Genomic DNA, 21968 nt, shown 5'->3' on the forward strand with positions numbered 1-21968 from the left:
TGCCTGCGGGATTAGACACCCTGCTCAGCCCCTTCTGGTCCACTTACAGATGGCAGGAGGGAGGGCCCCAGCTGCATCAGCCTTGGGAAGAGGTCCTTGGATGGATGCTTGGGGTGTGGAAGTGGCACAGGCAGACCTGGCCGCAGCCCCAAGTGCACTCTCCCGGCCTTGGAGGTCTCTGCGCATCATGGTCCAGTGCTGTGCAAGAGGAAACACGACAGGCAGGGCTGGGAGGCCTGACAGGAGCTGAGACACCCAGAGACCACCCAACACAGTCTTCAGCGCTGGAGCTAAGAGGTCAAAGGAGCTGGAGCTGGCTCCCTCCAGAGGAGGAGAATGGAGCCCCAGCCAAGGCCAGAACCTCGTGTGGCCTTGGGGTAGAGCAGGAGGCGCCCCTGGCCCAGCTTCCTGGGGGCCAGACCAGCCCAGTCCGGGTGCCCACCCAGCACCACCCAGAGCGGATAGGCCACGGAACAGGGACCACGTGAGCACCGGGGGCTGGCGGGGGGCACTGATGGGCTGGTACACAGAGAGGTCACTGGTTGTACCAAGACCCCTGAAAGGGACTGGGGTGTCCAGTGTCCATTCGGGAGGGGAGGTAAGCAAAGTGTAGCCCTCTGGTGACACCACGGCCACATGAGGCTAAGAGACCTCACGGGAAGGCCATGGTGCCCCTGCCAGCACCCCACAGGGCAGCGAGACCGGTACCACCTCCTACAGGCCTCAGAGTTGGAAGGGAGACAGAGATGCACTGCTTGGAGCATCAGACCAGGACCAGCCTCCCTTCCTTCGGGACCGCATCCCAGGATGGGGCGGCCTGGCAAGTCTCAGGGAGGAAGCTTTGCCCCCGGCCCCCGCCCAGGCCCGCCTCTGTGGTGGGGCTCATCTTCCTGGGGGGCTCCCCTCAACAGCTGGGGGTCCCTGACTCCACAGTGGGGGGCAGCCAATGGAGGGGTTCACTTTGGGGCTTCTTACTGCTGAAGGGCACGTGTGCTCTGTCCAGAGTGTGAGGGATGGGGTGGGGCAAGGGTGCTGGAGGCCCACTGTGACTAGCAGCCTGGGTTCCATCTGCTTGTCTTCTAGTCATTTTGAGGCTAGAGGAGGACTTGCAGCCCCACGCCCAGCACCCCCAGAAGTGCCTCCAGACTGGCCTCTCTCGGAAATCTCCCCTGATAAGGCAGGCACCGCCTGTCTGTGGGCTTCCTGTCTTCCAAGGCGCATAGAGATCTCTGCTCTGCTGTGGTCTCCTGTTGTCTCTGTCTTTGTGGACTGGCATCTAATACAAACTCCCTTCCACACATTTTACCTGCACTTTGGCGCCAGTCAGTCATTTTTAACTGGACTTAGGTAGCCGCTTAAAACGCAAATCATGAAAACACCTTACATCATGAAACATACAAGTGAGGACAAAAGCTATCCGCTCATCAGTTGTTTTGAGCTTACCCATACACAAGAGGTGGGGGGGAGCCATGGGAGTTTTGAAGCTGATATGTTGGGGAAGCAGAATTTCTGCTCTGATTTTCATTGATGTCACTTGTGCAATACATTTTAAAACGAAAGAAAACGTCAGGCTGTAAAGATACAGATGAGACGTACAGGGGATGAGTGTAAGGCCCCGCAGGCTTTACTCTGAGGGTGCTTGATGCTGGCCCCCATGTCCCTTCTCCTTAGTCATGGCACCCTACTTTTTTTTTTTTTTTGGCACCCTACTTTTGATATGAGCACAGGTGCACTGCCAGACTCTGTGCAGCTAGGTGTGGCCGTGTGGCTGCTGTGGCCCACAGGACCTGAGCAGAAGCTTCAAGGGTGAATTCCATGCAGAGACTTCAAACAGAGGATGGCCCTCTGAGCCGCTTCTCTCTCCTGCCCGGGGCCACGTGGAGCCGGAAGCACGTCTGGGACGTGAGCTCCAGCCCAGGCTGGGGGTGGAGGTGAGGAGGGCCTCCCTGACCCTCCAAAGCCCTTGGTAAACGGGTTAGCCGTCGCCCAGGGTTGCTAAACCGGGCTTCATTTGCAAGAAAGAAACAAACTTCTACTGTGCTTAAGTCGTCGTTATTGGAGTTTTCTGACATCTCAGTCTCGCTCACGCATGAGGGACTATTGCTGAGCCCAGCTCACGTGGGGCTCTCAGGCGGTGAGCAGCCGGGTGCATCTAGAAGTGTGTGTGTCTATTGTGTTGGTAGTAAGTGCTCATTCCTTGGTCGCTTGCCTCCCATGCCCCAGAAAAGCAGCTCTATGGCACAGGCTTTGTCTTTCTTCCTGCCTCTTTTCCAGCACAGAGCCAGGGATGTGGTGGAATATTCATACGTATTTCTTGAATGAAAGAAGGAAAGAATCAGAGGGAGCCCTTCTGGAGGTCCAGAAGGAAGCCCAGGGGGCAGACCTTTGGCTTCTACAGGGGCTCCTGTCTTATGATATGGGGTGAGGGCCCGGGAGGTTAGGATGCAAGACTGGGGAGGTCCTGAGCCAGGCAGGACCCACCTCAGGACACCCAGCAGCTTCCTCACGACCAGACCCTCTGCAGACGTCCTCCTGCAATTGGCTGGCTGTCCCAGGTTTCCTCTGTGCTTCTATCAGACCCTTTGCCAAGTCACCCCATTCCACCTGGGACTTTAAGGTGGGGCTCCAGGGCTGCCCTGGGGGCCTATCTCTGTGAGCCGCCCCCGCGGGCTCCAGCTGCCCTCATGCCTGCACTCAGATCCTGTCTTTCCTCTAGGCCTGTGTCCTGAGGCCACATCCCGTCACCCCCGCCTCCTGGATGTGCCGTGGTCACCTTTAAGTCATCTCTTCCCAACCTGAACACCTCCCACCCCGCGTGCATCTCCTCCCCTGGTGCCCTCACCCAATCCTGGACCTGCGGTCCACCTTGTCTCTCTTCAGGGGATGCCTATCGCCTCCAGGATAAAATCAAACCTCCTTACCTTGGTCTCCAAGGCCTGCCTGGCCAACTCCTGCCTTGTCCTTCAGAACATTTTTATTGCCCCCCAGAAGGAACCCTGTACCCCACTTCCCCCTCCCCTTTCAGCCCCTGGCACCGTTAACCTACTTTCTGCTGCTATAGATTTGCCGAATCTGGACTTTCATATGAATGGATTCACGCAGTACAGTAGTACCCCTCATCTTCGGGGCTCGTGTTCCAAGACTCCCAGGGGATGCCTGAACCCCTGGATAGTACTGAATTCTATCTGTTCGTATCTTCCACCCACAAACTTAATGCCTTTTCCATCTTAACCAAATTCTTATCATGCACTGCGGCCATAACTTTTGCAGTTTTTGAGGTGCACCAGCAAAACTAGCACGGATTTCTTTTTCCTTCACAGTTTCACGGATAGAAGATTGTTTCTTAGCGTAGATCTTAGCAACCACAGCATACAAATTTTTTCCTTTCTTTATTAAGTTGAGGACTTTCACCTTTTCACTTAAAGGAAGCACTTCATTTCACTTAAAGGCTTCTCTTTGGTGTACCTGAATCACAAGCATCACTACTCTTGCACTTTGAAGCCATTCTTAAGTAAAATAAGGGTCACTAAACGTAAAACAGCTAGCTAGTGCGAAGCAGCCGCATTGCACAGGGAGATCAGCTCTGTGCTCTGTGACCACCTAGAGGGGTGGGATAGGGAGTGTGGGAGGGAGACGCAAGGGGGAAGGGATATGGGGATATATGTGTGCATAGAGCTGATTCACTTTGTTATATGGCAGAAACTAACACAACATTGTAAAGCAATTATACTCCAATAAAGGTGTGAAAAAACAAATAAAAGGGTCACTTACTTGAATACAGACACTGTGATGCCTCCACAGTTGATCTGATAACCCAGATGGCTACTAAGTGACTAATGGGCAGGATATACTGGACAAAGGGATCATTTGTGTCCCAGGTAAGACAGAGGGGCGGGTGCAAGCTTTCATCACTCTACTCAGTATGGGAAGTATTAGCATGTTAGCAATATTAAGACTTCCAACCTGTGAACACAGGATGTCCTTACATTTATTTAGGGCTTCTTTAATTTCTTTCAGTAATGTTTTATAATTTTCAGTGTATAAAGGTTGTTAAATTTATTCTTAAGTATATAATTTTTTCTTTTAATTTTTCTTTGGCTGCATTGGGTCTTCGTTGCTGCACGCAGGCTTTCTCTAGTGGTAGCGAATGGGGGCTACTCTGCTGTGGTGCGTGGGCTGCTCATTGCGGTGGCTTCTCTTGTGGAGCACGGGCTCTAGGCTCATGGGGTTCAGTAGTTGCAGCACGCGGAACTGCAGATACAGAGGGCTGACTGTAGAGTTATAGGTGGATTTTCAACTTTGCAGAGGGTCGGGCGCCCCTAACCCCTGCGTTGTTCAAGGGTCAGCTGTGAAATAGTAGTTGTGGTACGCGGGCTCAGTAGTTGTGGCTTGCGGGCTTAGCTGCTCCTCAGCGTGTGGGATCTTCCCAGACCAGGGATCGAACCCATATCCCCTGCATTGGTAGGCGGATTCTTAACCACTGTGCCACCAGGGAAGTCCCCTAAGTATTTAATTTTTTGATGCTATTGTAAATATAATTAGTTTCTTAATTTCATTTTCAGTTTGTTAATTGCTGGTGTATAGAAACACAACTGATTTCCGTATATTGATCTTCAGTCAAACTTGATGAACTCATCCATTATCTCTAATATCAATAGTTTGTGTGTTCCTTAGGATTTCACAGTTGACCCTTGAACAATGCAGGGGTTGGGGCGCCGACCCTCTGCAAAGTTGAAAATCCACCTATAGCTCTACAGTCAGCCCTCCGTATCTGCGGTTCCGAATCCTCAGATTCAACCAACTGCAGATGGTGTAGTACTGTAGTGTGTATTTAGCAAAAAAAATCTGAGTATAAGTGGACCTGCGCAGTTCAAGCCCATGTTGTTCATGGGTCAATTGTATGTAATTCATGTGATCTGAAAATATAATATCATTTCTTCCTTTCAAATTTAGATGCTTTTTATTTTATAGTCCTGCCTAATTGCCCTGGATAGACCCTCCTATATAATGCTGAATAGAAGTGGCAAGAACCAACATCCTTCTCTTCCTTCTAATCTCACTAGGAAAGCTTTCAGTCTTGCACCATTGAGTATATTAGCCATGAGGTTTTCATAGATGTCCTTTACCAGGTTGAGGAAGTTGCCCTGTATTCCTGTTTTTTTGAGGTTTTTATCATGAAAATGTGTTGGATTTTTTTTCAAAAGCTTTTTCTGTGTCTACTGTAATGATCAAATGTGGTCCTTTTCCCTTTATTACTATTATGTGTTATATTGCGTGTTTTCTTATACATTGATTGATGTTTACATTGATTTATCTTTACATTACTGAGATAAATCCCACTGGAAAAAAGATGTACTGCATTTTTCAAGCATTGGGTTGAGTTTGCTAATATTTTGTTGAGGATTTTTGTATCTATATTCATATAGGATATTGGCCTGTAGCTTTCTTTCTTATGATACTTTGTCTAGTTTTAGTGTCAGGGTAATACTAATCTCAAATAATGAGTTGGGGAGTATTCCCTCATCTTCTATTTCTTGGAGGAGTTTGTGAAGTATTGGAGTTAAGTCTTCCTTAATTTTGGTAGAATTCACCAGTGAAGCCATCTCATCCTGGGCTTTTTTTTTCTGGGAAGTTTTTGTTGTTGTTGTTATTTAATTACTAGTTCAGTTTCTTTACTTGTTATTGGTCGATTTAGATTTTCTACTTCTTCTTGAGTCAATTTTGGCAGTTTGTATCTTTCTAGGCATCTGGCTGTTTCATATAGGTCATCTAATTTGGGGGCATAAATTATTTACGGTATTCCCTTATAATCATTTTTATTTCAGTAAGGTTGGTAGTAATGTCACTATTTTCATTTCTAATTTTAGCAGTTTGAGTCTTCTCTTTTTATCTTAGTGAGTCAAGCTACAGGTGTGTCATTTTTGTTGATCTTTTTAAAGAATCAACTTTTAGTTTATTTTCTCTGTTGTTTTTCTATTCTCTGTTTCAATTGTTTCTGCTCTAATCTTTATTATTTCCTTCCTTCTGCTTACTTTGGGTTTAGATTGTCTACTTTTTGTAGTTTTTAAAGTTAGAATGTTAGGTTATTTATTTAAGATCTTATTATTATTATTTTATTTATTTATTTATTTATTTTTAATTTATTATTATTTTTTTTTGCGATACGCGGGCCTCTCACTGTTGTGGCCTCTCCCATTGCGGAGCACAGGCTCTGGACGCGCAGGCTCAATGGCCATGGCTCACGGGCCCAGCCGCTCCACGGCATGTGGGATCCTCCCGGACCAGGGCACGAACCCGCGTCCCCTGCATTGGCAGGCGGACTCTCAACCACTGCGCCACCAGGGAAGCCCTTTTTTTTTAATACAGTAATTTAAAGCTCTAAATTTCCCTCTTAGCAGCTCTCTTGATGGTGCTAAGTTTTAGTATGTTGTGTTTTTGTTTTTATTCATCTCAGAGTATTTTCTAATTTTCCCTGTGATTTCTTTTTTTTTAATTTAATTTTTATTTTTGGCTGTGTTGGGTCTTCGTTGCTGCACATGGGCTTTTCTCTAGTTGTTGTGAGCAGGGGCTACTCTTCATTGCGGTGCATGGCTTCTCATTGCCTTGGCTTTTCTTGTTGCAGAGCACAGGCTCCAGACGCGTGGGCTTCAGTAGCTGTGACCCACGGGCTCTAGAGCGCAGGCTCAGTAGTCGTGGCTCACGGGCTTAGTTGCTCTGCAGCATGTGGGATCTTCCTGGGCCAGGGATTGACCCCATGTCCTCTGCATTGGCAGGCAGATTCTAAACCACTGAGCCACCAGGGAAGTCCCTCCCTGTTATTTCTTCTTTGACTAATTGTTTATTTAGGAGTATGTCATTTAATTTTCGCATACTTGTGAATTTCCCTACTCTCCTTCTGTTATTGATTTCTAATTTCATGCTGTTGTAGTCAGAAAACATACTTTGTATGCTTTTGCTACTCTTAAATTTATTGAGACTTTTTAAATTGCCTAACATATGATCTATCCTGAAGAATATTCCATGTGCACTTGGGAAGAATATGTACTCTTCTGTTGTTGGAGTGTTTCATTGCTGCCCGTTACGTCTAGTTGGCTTATTGTGTTGTTCAAGTCTTCTCTTTCCCTGCTGATATTCTGTCTAGCTGTTCTATCCATTACTGAAAGTGGGGTACTGAAGTCTCCAACTGTTATGTTAAATTTTCTATTTCTCCTTTCAATTCTGTCCAGTTTTGCTTCATGTATTTTGGGGCTCTGTTAGGCAAATATATCTCTATAGTTGTCATTTCTTCTTTTTTTTTTTTTTAAATTTATTTATTTATTTTTGGCTGTGTTGGGTCTTCGTTTCTGTGCAAGGGCTTTCTCCAGTTGCAGCGAGCGGAGGCCACTCTTCATCGCGGTGCGCGGGCCTCTCACTGTCACGGCCTCTCCCATTGTGGAGCACAGGCTCCAGACGCGCAGGCTCAGTAGCTGTGGCTCACGGGCCCAGTTGCTCCGCGGCATGTGGGATCCTCCCAGACCAGGGCTCGAACCCGTGTCCCCTGCATTGGCAGGCAGACTCTTAACCACTGCGCCACCAGGGAAGCCCCGTCATTTCTTCTTGATGAATTGATCCTTTTTTCATTATAAAATGTCCTTCTTTAACTCTAATATAAACATTTGTCTTAAAGTTTATATTGTCTGATATTAGTATAGCCCCTCCAGCTCTGTTTTGGTTACTGTTGGTGTGGCGTCCTTTTTTCCAAATTTTACTTTCTATTTGTGTCTTTGAATATAAAGTGTGTTTCTTATAGGCATTATATAGTTGGATCATGACTTTAAAAAGAAAAATCCACTGTGCCAATCTCTGGCCTTTAACTGGAGACTTTCATCCATTTACATTTAATGGTACAGTACAATTTATACCTGCTATCTTGATATTTGCTCTCTATGTGTCTTATGTCTTTTTTGCCCCCAATTTCTTCATTGTTGTGTGTGTGTGTGTGTGTGTGTGTGTGTGTGTGTGTGTGTGTTTTATTTTCCAGGGTACAACTTTAATTCCTTTGTTATTTCTTTGACTATATATATATATATATATATATATATTTTTTTTTTTTTTTTTTGCGGTATGCGGACCTCTCACTGCTGTGGCCTCTCCTGTTGCGAAGCACAGGCTCTGGACGACCAGGCTCAGCGGCCATGGCTCACAGGCCCAGCCGCTCTGCGGCACGTGGGATCTTCCCGGACTGGAGCATGAACCCGTGTCCCCCGCATCGGCAGGCGGACTCTCAACCACTGCGCCACCAGGGAAGCCCTTTGACTATATTTTTTGAGTTATTTTCTTAGTGGTTACCCTTGGGATTACAACTGACATCTTAATTTGTAACAATCTGATTTAGATTAACATTACATTAATTTTAACTCTATTAAAAGATGTTGCTCCTGTATAGCTGTTTCCCCCTTCCTTATTTATTGCCACATATTCCACCACATATATTCTGTGTCTATACCCATAGATTTTTTTTTTTTTGGCCTCACCACACAGCTTGTGAGATCTTAGTTGTTTCACATGGGCTTAGTTGCCCCGTGGCAAGTGGGATCTTCCTGGATCAGGGCTTGAACCCATGTCCCCTGGATTGGCAGGCAGATTCTTAACCATCGCACCACCAAGGAAGTCCCTGCCCCCTTGTTTTGAGAGATGATTTTGCCAGATACAGAATTTTCGGTTGGGAAGTTTGTTCTTTCAGCACTTGGAATATGTCATACCCCCGCCTTCTGGCCTCCATGGTTTCTGGTATGAAATCTTCTGTTAATTTTATTGAGGACCACTTATATGTGATGAGTCACTTCTCTCTTGCTGCTTTCAAGATTCCTTTTCTTTGCTTTTCAACAATGTATAATGTGTACAGGTGTGGACCTCTTTTACTTCATCCTGCTTGGAGTTTTTTTTTTTAACTTCCTGGATGTATAGATCCATGTTTTTCATCAAATTTGGAAAGTTTTCAGTCACAATTTCTTCAAATATTCTTTTGGCCCCTCTTTCTCCTCTGCTTCTGAGAATTATGTATAGGTTGGTACGCTTTTGCAGACCAGACAATCTCAACTGACCTAACTTCAAGTTTGCTAATTCTTTCTTCTACCTGCTCAAATCTGCAGTAGAACCCCATAAGTTAAAATTTTCAATTCCATTATTGTACATTTCAACTCCATAACTTCCATTTGGATCCTGTTTATTCCTTTTTACTGACATCCTCTATTTGATGAGATATCATTCTCATACTTTCCTCTAGTTCTTTAGACATAATGGTTTCCTTTAGCTCTTTGAACATATTTTTAAATTTGTTTTTTATTAAATTTTTTATTTTTAAATTTTTATTGGAGTATAGTTGATTTACAGTATTGTGTTAGTTTCTGCTGCACAGCAAAGTGAATCAGTTATACATATACACATATCCACTCTTTTTTAGATTCTTTTCCCATATAGGTCATTACAGAGTATTGAGTTGAGTTCCCTGTGCTATACAGTGGGTCATCAGTCCTCATTAATTATCTATTTTATACATAGTAGTATGTATATGTCAATCTCAATCTTCCAATTTATCCCCCCCAAACATATTTAAATAGTTAAGATTCCCCAGAGATAGTTTCTATTGATTGGTTCTTTTTTCCCTATTTATAGGCCAGACCTTCTTGTTTCTTTGGATGTCTAATTTTTTGTTGAAAACTAGATATTTTAAATGATATAATGTGGCATTTCTGGAAATCAGATTCCAGGTTTTGTTGCTGTTGCTGCTATGGTAGTTGTATTTGTGTATTGGCTTTTCTGAACTAATTCTGTCAAGTCTATTATTTGTCATGGGTAGCCACTGAAGTCTCTACCTGGTTAGCTTAGTGGTCAGATAAATGATTGGACAGAAATTTCCTTAAGTGTCTGGAACCAATAAATCTCTGTCATTCCCAAGTGGCTCTGTGTGTATGTGGGACATGCTCTTGGAATTCAGCCAGGCAGTTTACAACTCTGCTTTAGGCTTCACCTGTGCACACTCAAGGTCAGCCAGAAGTGAGCACTTAGGGCTTTTTCAGGTCTTTCATGAGTATATGCACAGCCCTACTTATGTTTTTGACCATCTGTATTCCGGAAATTTGTAGGGCTTTTCAACGCCCCTGTGGACAATGTATTCCCCAGTTCTTCCTTTTAAGTTTTTTGGTTAGTCTGTTATTTGCCCCAGCTGTTCTCCATTGCCTCAGGGAGATAACAGCTTTGAAACTACAACACTTGCCCTTAATTGCCTTCAACAGCCTCGGGGAATAGGCTACTAGCACCGGGCAAGTTGAGTGGGTTCGGCAAGAGGGGCCTTCCAGCGGGTCATCTGACCGGTTAAATAATATCAGTGCTTTGCAGTGAGGGTGTTCTGCCACCGCGCCAGGTCTGGAAATGTTGCTGGACGAAAGTGTGCGATGGCTTCGAAAAGCGGTGGATTCCGGGTTGGGGGCGTCCGGGCGTGGGGGGCGCAGCACCGCTGAGCCCCGGAGACCAGCGGCGGGATCACGGAAACCAGGGTTGTTGAGAGTTGTCACGGCGATAGAGAGACGCAGCGAGGACCCGCCCAACCGCTAGTTTCCACGACGACCGGAGTAGCGCGGCGAGGCGGCGCGCGACCCTGACTGACAGAGCCCCGCCTCGCCCCCGCCCCGCCCCCTCCCGCGCTCCCCGGTTCTCGCGAGGTTTAAGCTCTTTCGGCGCCGCAGAGGCCCACGGTAGCGGTGGCCGCGCTGAAGAGGGGCAATATGGCGGCAGCGGCGGTGGCTTCGGTTCGCGGGTTGGTACTGGGCCCGCGGGGCGCGGGGCTGCCGGGCGCGCGGTCCCGGGGTCTGCTGAGCGGTTCGCGGCCTGGGCAGCTCCCACTGCGGACACCCCAGGTGAGAGCTGGTCTTAACCCTGGCCGCCGCGCGGCCCCGCAGCACGGTGAAGGTCACCGCTGGGAGGCTCCGGGCGCGGGCCGGGCAGCGCGGGAGCAGCCTCCGCACCCGGGCCCCCACCCCGGCCGGACCCCCGCTGCCTGCCGACCTTGGGAGCAGGGCTGGGCTCCCACCCCTCCGAGCAGCACAGGCACCTGGTGCCGAGCGTGGGGAGCGGCGGGGCGGGCTCGCTGCCGGCTCGGGACTGGGCGCTTCCCCGGGGGGCGCGCCCAGGCCCGCTCCCTCTCCGGCCTTCCTGACTGGGCCCGCGTCCTAAAGTGACCTCAGCCTGATCTCGGCCAGCTGCTTGTGACCTTGGCCTGCCCCAGCACCCTTGCTCACTTCGGCCCGATACCGGGCCCAGGATCTAAGAAGACGCCTCACAAACCCCCCCTCTCAGGGCTGAATTCCGGTCGAGGGGGTCCGCAGCGGGGAGGGTGGGGAGGGCAGTGGCGCGGGAGGTGGCCGGTGCTGGGTGCCTGAGTTGGGAGAGGTAGGCGCTGAGAGTCAGATCCCCAGGTCGGGCTGGGTGGTGTTCTGGCAGGCGCTGAGCGGGACTCTTGCAGGCAGTGTCCCTGTCGTCGAAGTCTGGCCCGTCCCGGGGCCGGAAAGTGATTCTGTCAGCGCTGGGCATGCTGGCGGCAGGGGGTGCAGGGCTGGCTGTGGCTCTGCATTCTGCGGTGAGTGCCAGTGACCTGGAGTTGCACCCCCCCAGCTATCCGTGGTCCCACCGCGGCCTCCTCTCCTCCCTGGACCACACCAGGTGTGTGGCTGGCTGGGGGAGTTTCTGGGTGGGCCGGGTGGGGTGGAATCCTCGGCGCCCTTAACCCTTTCTACGTCTCTAGCATCCGGAGGGGTTTCCAGGTGTACAAGCAGGTGTGCTCCTCCTGCCACAGCATGGACTACGTGGCTTACCGCCACCTGGTGGGCGTGTGCTACACAGAGGATGAAGCTAAGGCGCTGGCTGAGGAGGTGGGTACGTGGGGATGCGGAGGACCCACAGATTGGGGCTCCTGCTGTGCTGGACAGCAGGGTTGTGATGGGGCTCTTGGTGGCAGGTGGAGGTTCAGGATGGCCCCAATGAGAACGGGGAGATGTTCATGCGGCCGGGGAAGCTGTCTGACTACTTCCCCAAACCATACCCCAACCCTGAGGCTGCGCGAGCGGCCAACAACGGAGCACTGCCCCCTGACCTCAGCTACGTCGTGCGAGCTAGGTACTGGCCTGTGGTGGGGCGGGGGGAGGAAGGGCTGCCTCATGCCAGGGGCTGAGGAGACCCCGATCTGGTCCCAGGCACGGTGGTGAGGACTACGTCTTCTCCCTACTCACGGGCTACTGTGAGCCACCCACTGGGGTGTCGCTGCGAGAAGGCCTCTACTTCAATCCCTATTTTCCTGGCCAGGCCATTGGCATGGCACCTCCCATCTACAACGAAGTCTTGGAGTTTGATGATGGTGAGAGGCCCCCACGCTGGGAGTGGGCAACCTGGGTCCTACTTTCCCCACTGCCAGGGATGCTCTCCTGGTGTTCTTGGCCCCAGAGTGCCTGCACCTTCCTTGGCTGGGACACTGTGTGTTTCTGAGGAGGCTCATGGGCAGCCTTGAGGCCGTCTGTGTGCTGGCTGGTGGTAGGGGTGGGTCCCATCCCTTTTGAAGCTGTGGGCAGGAACCCGTCTCTGCCCCATGGTGGAGGATGCTCTTTGGGCTACCCCAAAGTGGGCAGGGACACCCACGGGCAGCTCGTACCACTTGTCCTTGGACCAGGCACCCCAGCTACCATGTCCCAGGTAGCCAAGGACGTGTGCACCTTCCTGCGCTGGACGTCTGAACCAGAACACGACCATCGCAAACGCATGGGGCTCAAGGTGAAAGGGCTGGGCGGAGGGGCACAGTGGGCCTGGGGGAGGGGCTGGGAGCTGGGCAGGGGTCCTTTCTGCCTCCCTCCTCTGAGCCTGCCTTTCCCCCAGATGTTGATGATGATGGGCTTGCTTTTGCCCCTGGTCTATGCCATGAAGCGGCATAAGTGGTCAGTCCTGAAGAGCCGGAAGCTGGCGTATCGGCCACCCAAGTGACCCTGCCCAGTGTCTGCTTGCTGTCCTGCCTGAATGGGTCCTCAAGCCAAGGAGCCACCCTGGGCCTGTTCAGGTCCCAGCTGGCCCTCCTGGCCAAGCCCTGCTTCCTCTGGGACAAGAGGGGAAGGGGCAGGAGACGGGGTTCCAGCTCCAGATCGTTCGGCGCCCATCACGGAAATAAATTAAGTTTCTCAACGTACCCATTTGAGCTACTGTGTGATGGGAGTACAGGTTTGCAGAGGACTCTGGGACTAAGATCCTTGCCCTCAGAGCTCCCAGGGGTGTCCAGTGCAGTGTGGCCAGCATTGCCCTGCATGCTGGTAGTCCAGTCAGCACTGAATGTGGGACAGGAAGCGGAGAACAAGCTATTAGAGAAAGTGGCAACACTGACTGGAGTGGAGAGAACCTGGTTACAGGCGGAAAGGGCTTCGCTTGGCTGGACACGGCCCAGGGGCCCAGGGCCCTGCTGCAGTAACCCACCAGTGTCCGTGTATGGAACCACTTGGCCTTCATCCTGAAGATGGCAGGGAGCCCTGCGTAGCATTTCAACCGGGGAGAGGCTGGCCTAAAGTAGGAGCTGCAGGAGCTGTTCCTGGGGCTCGGGGGCAGGCAGGGCTGGGGGTGGCCGGGAGAGGGGCAGCACTCAACCTCACCAAGGAAGCAGAGGGGCAGGCGGAGGCCACCCGGAGGTGCTTCTGGTCTCTTGGCTGGGCAGCTGGAGGTGCTGTTGACTCAAGGGTCACGGTCTTTGTGAGGGGGCAGCACCTCCTAGCAGTCTACAGGGCGGCTGGGCGTGGGTCAGGCCACACGGCCAGACAGTGGCCGGGCTCACACAGCTATGGACCTGTCAGTGGCATGAGGGCCGCAGCGGTGTTTTCTCAGTAGTAACCCTGGGCCCTGGCTCAGGGCTCCTATCTTCTGAGCTTTTCTTGTCCCCAAGCAGGGAATGTGAGGGCAGCCTGGCGGGAATAGCCCAGAGGAGTGGGGACCAGCGTGGGGAGGGCAAGAGCAGAGAGGAGAAAGGCAGAGGGAGGGTGTGTACCTGGAAGGCTCTGGTTGGAAAAGGAGGGCCAGTCAGCTGAGGGCTGGGTGGGGCTCAGAGGGCCCAGCCCAGTGGTCAGCAGGCAGGGGGTGTCCTAAGCAGCCTTGGGGCCTGGGCGATTTCAGGGGACTTGCGTCCCAAGTATGCTCTTCAGTAGCCACCTGGGCCCAGCTGGGGAGCTGCCACCCCTGCCTCTGCCAAGTTTCATCTGAGTGGGGCTGCGCCCTGCTCTGCATTCTCCCAGCAGCCCAGTCTGCACGAGGGCACAGTGAAGGGGCACCCAGCTGGCTCACAAGGGTATTATTTAATGACTCCAGCTCACAGCCCCTCCCCGGCAACTCCGGCTTTGTCTCCAGCGAGCGTACCGTCAGCAGAGGTTCCCTGAGAGGTTCAGGAGGGGGTCCAGGGACCTTGGGCCTGGAAGGGAAGGGCCGTCCTCTCTCCTTGTGACCTGGGGGCAGGGGCAGAAGGCGGGTCATTCTGCTTGTGTCGCCCCCCTGCCCCCATCCCCTCCCCTGTCCCTGCCTCTGCCCCTGGTACCTTTGGTAGCTGCTGGGTGGGGGCTGTGGGAAGGGGGTCCCAAGCACACGGCCTCTGGGTGCTGCACATCTCACAGCCGGGTCGGCTTGGGGCGTTGATGAAGGTGCAGGAAGGGCAGGGCCAGCCGGGCTGGGGAGGTGAGGACACGGTCACTGCTCACCCGTTCCTTCAACGCCCGCAGCCTCCGAGGCCCTCCCTGCCCAGTCCCTTGCCCACCTGAAGGGGGTTGGGCAGGCTGGAGCCAGCTGGCTGTGGGGCTTGGGGTAGCCCCGGTGACTGAGGAAGCAGGCGGCCTAGTTCCCCATCCGTCTTCGGGGGGCGCCGAGGAGTGCGTCCTGCCATAGAGGGGATGAGACTTGGGACCATGTCAGGCTGCACCCCACCTTCCTCATCCCACTCCAATCAAGGACTGACCTGGGGCCTCTCGGGGGGCTGAGAGCAGGTAGAGGAAAGCAGGGTCCCCATCCCGCCGGACCCCATAGAAAGCAAGGCTGTATTCAGGGACACACAGGCACCTCCCGATGACCCAGCGCTGCACAGCCGGTGGGAAGCCGAACTCCGAGAATACCTGGGGCCAGAGTGTCAGAATGTCACCCAGGTCCCCCCAGCAGGGTCCCCAGACCCCGTGCTCACCTGCTCCTGGAGGGCCCCGATGGTGGAGTGGGGGTGGACTGGCAGCGAGATGTGGGCAGAGGATGCAGCATCTTCAACTGTAACCTGTAGCCTGAGCCAGAATGTAGGTCAGCGGTAAAGATTGGGGACCTGAGAGGGTTGGGAGGTCAGGGTGAGATAGAAGTCCCAGGCCTTACCTGATGGGGCCAGGAGGGAAGCAGGCCTCCTGGAGCTGGATGCTGAGGGCCACATGATGCTGGGCCAGGATGGCTGCTGCTTGGGCTGCCCGCTTCTCATCCCCACCCTCTATGGCCCGGGTCAGGTGCCCTGCTAGGTCCTCTACAGGGGAGAGAGGGCCGTCACAGCCCCCCACGGGCTGCCCCCCAAGCCCTTCCAGCCCCCTGCCTTTACCTTTCTCCATCAAGTCTCCGGGGCGCCAAAGAAGATCCACCTTGGGCTGGGGGGCCTTGGTTGCAGGCACTTCAAGGAGACTGGGCGAGGAAACGGGGCACGTTTCTGAGCCCAGGGCTGGGGCCAGGCTGTCACTGCCTAGGAGGGAAGTTGTGCGGTGGGCTGGTGGTCCCCTAAGATCTCGCCCCCAGCTGAGTACTCACCCAGGCCTCTGCTCTCTGACCTCAGGTTTCCCGTACCTTTGTCTCCTCCCTCCTCACCTCAGCCCCTGCCAGGGCCCCACCTTGGCCACACTTCAAGCCAGGCCTTTTCCCCAGCCCCAAGGCTGACCTCAGCCCCTTGCAAACCCCAGAGGTCCCGGCTGACTCCACTCAGCTGCACTTGGCTCTTCCTTGGGCTCTGGAGTCCTTTTGGTCCCTTCTGCTGCCCAGTCCCACCCGTGCCCCTCCTCCACAGAGGCCGGGCCACTTCTCTTGGCCTGTACAGGCCCTCTCAGCCAGACAGGAGGCTCCCTGGCCTCGCGGCAGAACCAAAGGAGGTGCTCAGAAGGAGCCCTGCAGTCAAGACGGCCTCTTTTTGTTGTCCTCGGGGACCTCCGTCCTCTCTCTCAGCTCTACCATCATCACAGAACACCTTGGGCTGCTCCCGGGCCAAACGAGCCCTCTCCAGCCGACGCCTGCCCTGGGCATGCTGCCGTCTCTGCTTCTTACCACCCACTTGAGGTCCTGCCCATGCGGTGCTGATGCAGCTCCTGTGGTGGCCTCCGTATTCTGAGCTGTCCCCCCCCCCGGAGATAAGCGGGGCTCCCGAGCACCGAGCACCAGGCCTGGCCTGGCCTCAGCTGAGCCCGAAAGGTCTCATGCACACTCTTGCCTCGGGGCTTTTGGACCTGCTGCTCCCAGGCCACACGGTTCACCCCATGATCTTTAAATTTCACTCAAGGGTCACCTAAATGAGATTTCCCTGCCACCCTATTTTCAATTGCAACCCCCTCCCTTCCAGCGCTCCCATCCTTTCCACCACCTGACGGAATTTATTTTACTTATTTTATACGTCTGTCTCCTCTCTGGAAATGCCAGCTCCAAGAGAGCAGGGATTTAAAGTTTTATTCATACTAAACCTCTAAGGCCTTAAAAGAGTACTTACTGCAGGTGCTGAACATACATTTGGTGAAGCAACGGACAAACGAATGAACGAAAGAAAAAGCTCTTTCTTTCTCTGCAGATGCTGTTGTCTGGACCTCTCTTCCATCTCAGTGTGTGGTTTTCTTCTCACCCCTCTGACAGCTGTTCTGATGCATCTGTGGACTTTCCCTGATACACTGTCTGCCTTCCGGACCCTCTTCTCTTCCCACTTCTCTCTCCTGGTGACCTTGGTTGACCCCCAGCTCCAGTCCAGATCCACCTACCTCCCTTCCCTCCCACATGTTTAAGAACTTGACCACCTCTATGCCCTCCCAAAAAGGCCCTCTATCTGGGAGCTCCCCAGTGTCTGTTCCTTGCAGCTTTCTGTCTCAACCACTCACTCTTCCATTTAAACCTCAAGGAAATCCAGCCAATTCCATCTCCTAAGCATCTCTGGAAACATCCTTCTTCTCTCCGGCCCTATCTGCACCACCCACACGAATACAGGTCTCAACCAGGATTAAGCAGCTCGAATGTGAGCCTGTCACTCTCCCGCTGAATACCTTCCCATAGCTTTTCATATAGTCCATCTTCTCACCCAGGTCCCGAGGGCCTGTGTGCTCCGCCCCGCCACACTTGTCTGGCACTCCAGGCTCCAGCTCTTCGGTCTCTGTTCCTTTTCTCTACTTCCTCCCTCCTGGGAGTCCTCCCAGAGCCCCAGCAGTGGGTAAGGTGGGCTCAGCTTTCCCCACTACTCCCCACATCGAGACCTGGGGGGTTGGGGCTACTCCTGTTCTCCTGCAGAACTAACACTATCCCAGTCCCAGTGAATCTTCACTCCAGGGCACTGACCATTCTGTCCTTCCACGGTGGCACCTCGGACCAGGGCTGCCCACCGCTGAGCTTCCTGAGGGTTGGCGAAGTGTAGGCTGAGAGTCCCAGGCCCTCCTGGTGGAGGCTGCAGCTCATGCTGGCTGGGGCCTCGGACGGTGTAGGAGATGGACTCCAAGGGCCACTCCAAACTGACCTGAGGAGGGGGAGAGTCCGGACTCAGTGCCTCCCCCCAGCACATACTGCATGATGATCAAAGGAACACGAGGTAACATTTGTAGGCCACTTACACTGTCCTAAGCCCTTTACACGTATTACCTTATGAAACCCTTACACTAGTCCTACGAAGGGAGGTACCAGCATTATCCCCATTTTACACACAAGGAAGCAGAAGCAAAGAAAAGGTAACTGCTCAAGAGCACGCAGCTGGCGAATGGAAGGGCATGGCCTCGGGTTCAGCGGCCAAGCCGCGCGCCCCCGCCGCCCCCACTCACCGCCCCGGGCCCCGCGCCAAGCAGCTCCAGCCGGAAGCGCCCTGGTCGCTCGGGGTCCGCGCTCAGCTGCAGCCTCCGCAGCTGCGCCTCTGCGTCCGGCCCAGCGCCCAACGGCCTCACCGCGGCGTGCACGGCCAGGAGCACCGCGGCCGAGCCAGGGTCCGAGGCCGCAGCCGCGCCACCCGCCGGCGGCGCCATCTCCGGTCCGGTCCCGGCCCGGTCCCACGAGCCCGCTTCCGTGGCCTCGGGCCGCTGAGCGCCTCCACCGGCCGGAAACTGGGGCCGCGAGCCTGGGGTTCCGGGCGCCGCCCGAGCGTTGGAGCCGTCTGACCCTCCCGCTTCGCCCACGATGGACATGACCAGAGGGTCTTCGGACTCCGGCGGGCGAGGCTGGGCTTGGAGGCCTGTACTTTGGGCAAAGCGTCAGGGACTGAAGCACCGGACACGACTGGAAGGCCCTAGAGGCTCGGCTGGGGGCTGCAGCCCAGCGGCCCTTGTCGACCCCCGCGTCTGGCGGGAGCTGGACGCGCTCCCAGGATCCTTCTGGGCCGCCGCCCGCCTCTCGCCGCCCACCGAACACTCTGTTGCCCCCCTCTAGCCCACACCTCAATAGTCCGTTAGTCCCTCCGGGGAACACTGACAGCACCCGGGGCGGAGCGGGCGAGGGGCCGCGACCAATGAGCGCCAGGGGGGAAGGCGGGTTCGCATGGCCGAGAAGATGACGGACAGGCGCCACAGCCAGTAGGAGTGGAAGACAGGACTGAGCGGCGGGTAATGCCCCCAATGGCTCTGCGAGCTCCCCGTCCCGGCGGCTGGAGCGGGCCATTCAGACGCGTGGGGCCGGGCTTGGCGGACGCTTGTTGTTGTCCGGCCCGGGGAGGTAGAGGTCGTTCGCTCGCTTGCTCGGGCCTTCTGTGGCGGTCGGCGGGCAGGTCGGTCGCGATAGTCGGGCGCCGTGCACGGGCGAGGCTATGTCGCGGTGGCAGCCCGGATGGGCCGGCGGGGCCGGGAATAACGGGACGTCGCTGCGGAGCTTCTTTCCCCGGATACAGTGCGGCCCGAGCGGAGGCCGCGGCGCCGCACTCCGGTCCTGAGGCGTCCGCGCTGCCGGGGGCCCGCACCGCCTTCTCACCCACACCGACGCCAATCGACCTGACCCTGCCTGGTCCGGTCCGGCCCGATTGAGCGCAGAGTAAGCAGGTAGGGGTACGCCCTGTGCCCGGCGCCGACTCGGGCCCTCCAGAACTACAGCCCCCAGCAGGCTTCGCGCTGGAGCGCACGCGCGCCTCCCAAGGCGCACGGCTTCTTGGGACTTGTAGTTCGCGCGGCTTGGCTGGGGTTCACCTTAGACCCGGCAGAGGCTGCAGCGCCCTAGCTGCCTGGCTGACAGGCCCTTCGGGGGCCGCGGGGCCTCCCTCCGCTCCCTGTCGTACTTTCGGAGAAAAACGGAGGAGCTCACTAGAAAGCAGCCTGTAGAACAGGAAAGAGCGCCGCGTCCAGGTGACGGCAGGACCGAGCCCCAGGTGACCTGGTTCCTAACTGGGTGCGGTTCTTACCCGGGCTGAGGATCCCGGCCGGAGGGGCACTGCAGGAGTCACGTCCCTTCGCGGGCTCACAGGGCCCCCCTTGGTGGGTAGGGCTCTTGTGTCTGGATGGGGGCTGTTGAGGGAGAGACTAACCCAGCAGCCCCGGGGTTAGCAGGATCCCCGGTGGGTCCCCCAGCCTGGCCCAGGAACTCCTGTGAGTTGCAAGAGGTGTGGCTGATCTGGGGCCTGGACATGCCGCTCTCATCACCTCTCCCGCCAGTTCTGACGGCCTGGGAGCAGGCTGCAGGAGGGACCCAAGTTGTTTACAGCGGCGCCACTTACTGGGAGGAGGGCTGAAGGTGGAGCCCCAAGGGCCAGACACCCATGGACTGACCTCTATCCTCAGGCAGCAGTAGCCCTTCGGAGCACAGGACCTCCTCCCCGAGGACATGAAGCTGCTGGAGAACTCCAGCTTCGAGGCCATCAACTCGCAGCTGACCGTGGAGACAGGAGATGCCCACATCATTGGCAGGTGAGGCTGGGGCTCTGGGGCTGGCGTCTCAGAGGTCACTCTGCCCTGTCTCTGGGTTGAGCCTGGGGGGGTGGCGTGCTTCATGCTCCTGCCTGCGTCTCTAGGATTGAGAGCTACTCGTGTAAGATGGCGGGCGACGACAAGCACATGTTCAAGCAGTTCTGCCAGGAGGGCCAGCCACACGTGCTGGAGGCACTGTCCCCACCCCAGACCTCGGGCCTCAGCCCCAGCAGGTGAGCCGGGCAGGGCCTGCCCACTGTGGACTGGCAAGAGGGGCAGTGCCAGGCTGATGCTTCTCTCTGTGCAGACTGAGTAAGAGCCAAGGTGGCGAGGATGAGGGCCCCCTCAGCGACAAGTGCAGCCGCAAGACCCTCTTCTACCTGATTGCCACACTCAACGAGTCCTTCCGGCCGGACTATGACTTCAGCACAGCCCGGAGCCACGAGTTCAGCCGGGAGCCCAGCCTCAGCTGGGTGAGGGTCGGGTCGGGGAAGGGACCTGCAGGCCCACAACCATCCCCGCTGTCCTCCCTAACTTACTGGGGCTCGGCCCAGTTCACGCCTGCTGTCCTGGGTCCTAGTCAGCCCTGACTGTGACCATCCTAGGTGGTGAACGCAGTCAACTGCAGTCTGTTCTCGGCTGTCCGCGAGGACTTCAAGGCCCTGAAGCCGCAGCTGTGGAACGCGGTGGATGAGGAGATCTGCTTGGCTGAGTGCGACATCTACAGGTGAGCTGGCATCCCTGCAGGTGGGCCCTGGGTGTGTGGCACTGGGGACCTCACACCACATCTCGCCCCACACTCCCCAGCTACAACCCAGACTTGGACTCAGACCCCTTTGGGGAAGATGGCAGTCTCTGGTCCTTCAACTACTTCTTCTACAACAAGCGGCTGAAACGGATTGTGTTCTTCAGCTGCCGCTCTATCAGGTTGGCCGGCACCTGTCCACCTCCCTTCCTTTACCCCCAGCTTGGCCCCACCCCCATTCCTAACTTTGTCCTCCCGACACCCTCCCTGGGGTTAGCAGCAGGCTGGGGGTAGGTGGTTTTAAGACTGGTCCCCCCCACCCCCAGTGGATCCACCTACACTCCCTCGGAGGCAGGCAACGAGCTGGACATGGAGCTCGGGGAAGAGGAGGAGGATGAGGAGGAAGAGAGTGGAGGTGGAGGCCGCGAGCGTGGCCCCGAGGAGACCAGCACCATGGAAGAGGACAGGTGTGTGACGGTTGCAGCGGCCTCCCTCCCTTCAGCCTGGGGTGTGCAGGGCAGGGTGGGGCCCCTCTGCCTGGTATCCTGAGTGTGGGCGCCTCAGAACTCACTATGTGCCACCCTTTGCCCAGGGTCCCAGTGATCTGTATGTGAAGAGGAGGAACAGAGGCCCTAGCTTCACCCAGCTTCAAACAGTGCCTGGACCTGCGCACCTGAGGGGCCCCAGGGCCTCCACAGCTGCTGGCCAGATCCTGGCGCTGCCACAGCACCAGCGCCACTCCGGGCCACACCTGCCTAGCCCTTTGGCTGTAGCCTGTGGATGTCCCCTCAGCCCCACAGGCTCCCGTTGCCCACGCTGTGGCTGGACTGGACAGCAACGGCACAGGGCCTGGTGGGAAGAGCCACTGCCCCGCCCAAACGAACTGACACGGGCAGGGACAGCTGGACCACAGAGTTTATTTTTGTATTTTGTGCAGGGTCAGGCCTGGACCTGCACACTCCAGCCCAAAGGGCCGGAGACCCAGCAGGCGGTCCCCAGGGGTCATCCGCCCACTTGTACTCCCCACCTTGCCCATCGGGCAGCGTGCACTGAGTGTCACTTTGCTGCAGCTGGTTTGCTTCCAATAAAAGATTCTGTGACTCAGT

At 55.0% G+C, this 21968-nt stretch overlaps 3 protein-coding genes across 4 annotated transcripts; 2 read left to right on the forward strand and 1 right to left on the reverse strand.

Moving 5' to 3' along the window:
• The first annotated feature begins 10720 nt into the window (after window positions 1–10720).
• Window positions 10721–13204, forward strand: CYC1 (cytochrome c1). The gene is made up of 7 exons (XM_081258797.1): window positions 10721–10895; window positions 11501–11697; window positions 11780–11906; window positions 11993–12150; window positions 12228–12388; window positions 12698–12798; window positions 12901–13204. The coding sequence occupies exons 1-7, from the start codon at window positions 10764–10766 to the stop codon at window positions 13003–13005; spliced, it is 981 nt and encodes a 326-aa protein (XP_081114923.1). The 5' UTR covers window positions 10721–10763; the 3' UTR covers window positions 13006–13204.
• A 1135-nt stretch (window positions 13205–14339) lies between these two features.
• Window positions 14340–18723, reverse strand: SHARPIN (SHANK associated RH domain interactor). Its single transcript, XM_081258386.1, has 9 exons — window positions 18060–18723; window positions 17587–17761; window positions 15611–15748; window positions 15397–15538; window positions 15221–15311; window positions 15002–15155; window positions 14804–14922; window positions 14588–14716; window positions 14340–14498 (listed from the first exon to the last, which is right to left on the reverse strand). The coding sequence occupies exons 1-9, from the start codon at window positions 18414–18416 to the stop codon at window positions 14415–14417; spliced, it is 1389 nt and encodes a 462-aa protein (XP_081114512.1). The 5' UTR covers window positions 18417–18723; the 3' UTR covers window positions 14340–14414.
• A 168-nt stretch (window positions 18724–18891) lies between these two features.
• On the forward strand, window positions 18892–21967 carry MAF1 (MAF1 homolog, negative regulator of RNA polymerase III). Of its 2 annotated transcripts, none has more exons than XM_081258388.1 (8): window positions 18892–19251; window positions 19992–20117; window positions 20222–20350; window positions 20425–20590; window positions 20723–20844; window positions 20925–21044; window positions 21189–21329; window positions 21455–21967. In XM_081258388.1, the coding sequence occupies exons 2-8, from the start codon at window positions 20035–20037 to the stop codon at window positions 21474–21476; spliced, it is 783 nt and encodes a 260-aa protein (XP_081114514.1). In that variant the 5' UTR covers window positions 18892–19251; window positions 19992–20034; the 3' UTR covers window positions 21477–21967. The 2 variants fall into 2 exon arrangements, with proteins under 2 accessions (XP_081114514.1, XP_081114513.1); XM_081258387.1 differs by having other exon boundaries at window positions 18893–19259.
• Window position 21968: the final 1 nt, after the last annotated feature.

Source organism: Mesoplodon bidens (genome assembly GCF_964165515.1).
Source record: "Mesoplodon bidens genome assembly, chromosome: 16".
Lineage (NCBI taxonomy): Eukaryota > Metazoa > Chordata > Mammalia > Artiodactyla > Ziphiidae > Mesoplodon > Mesoplodon bidens.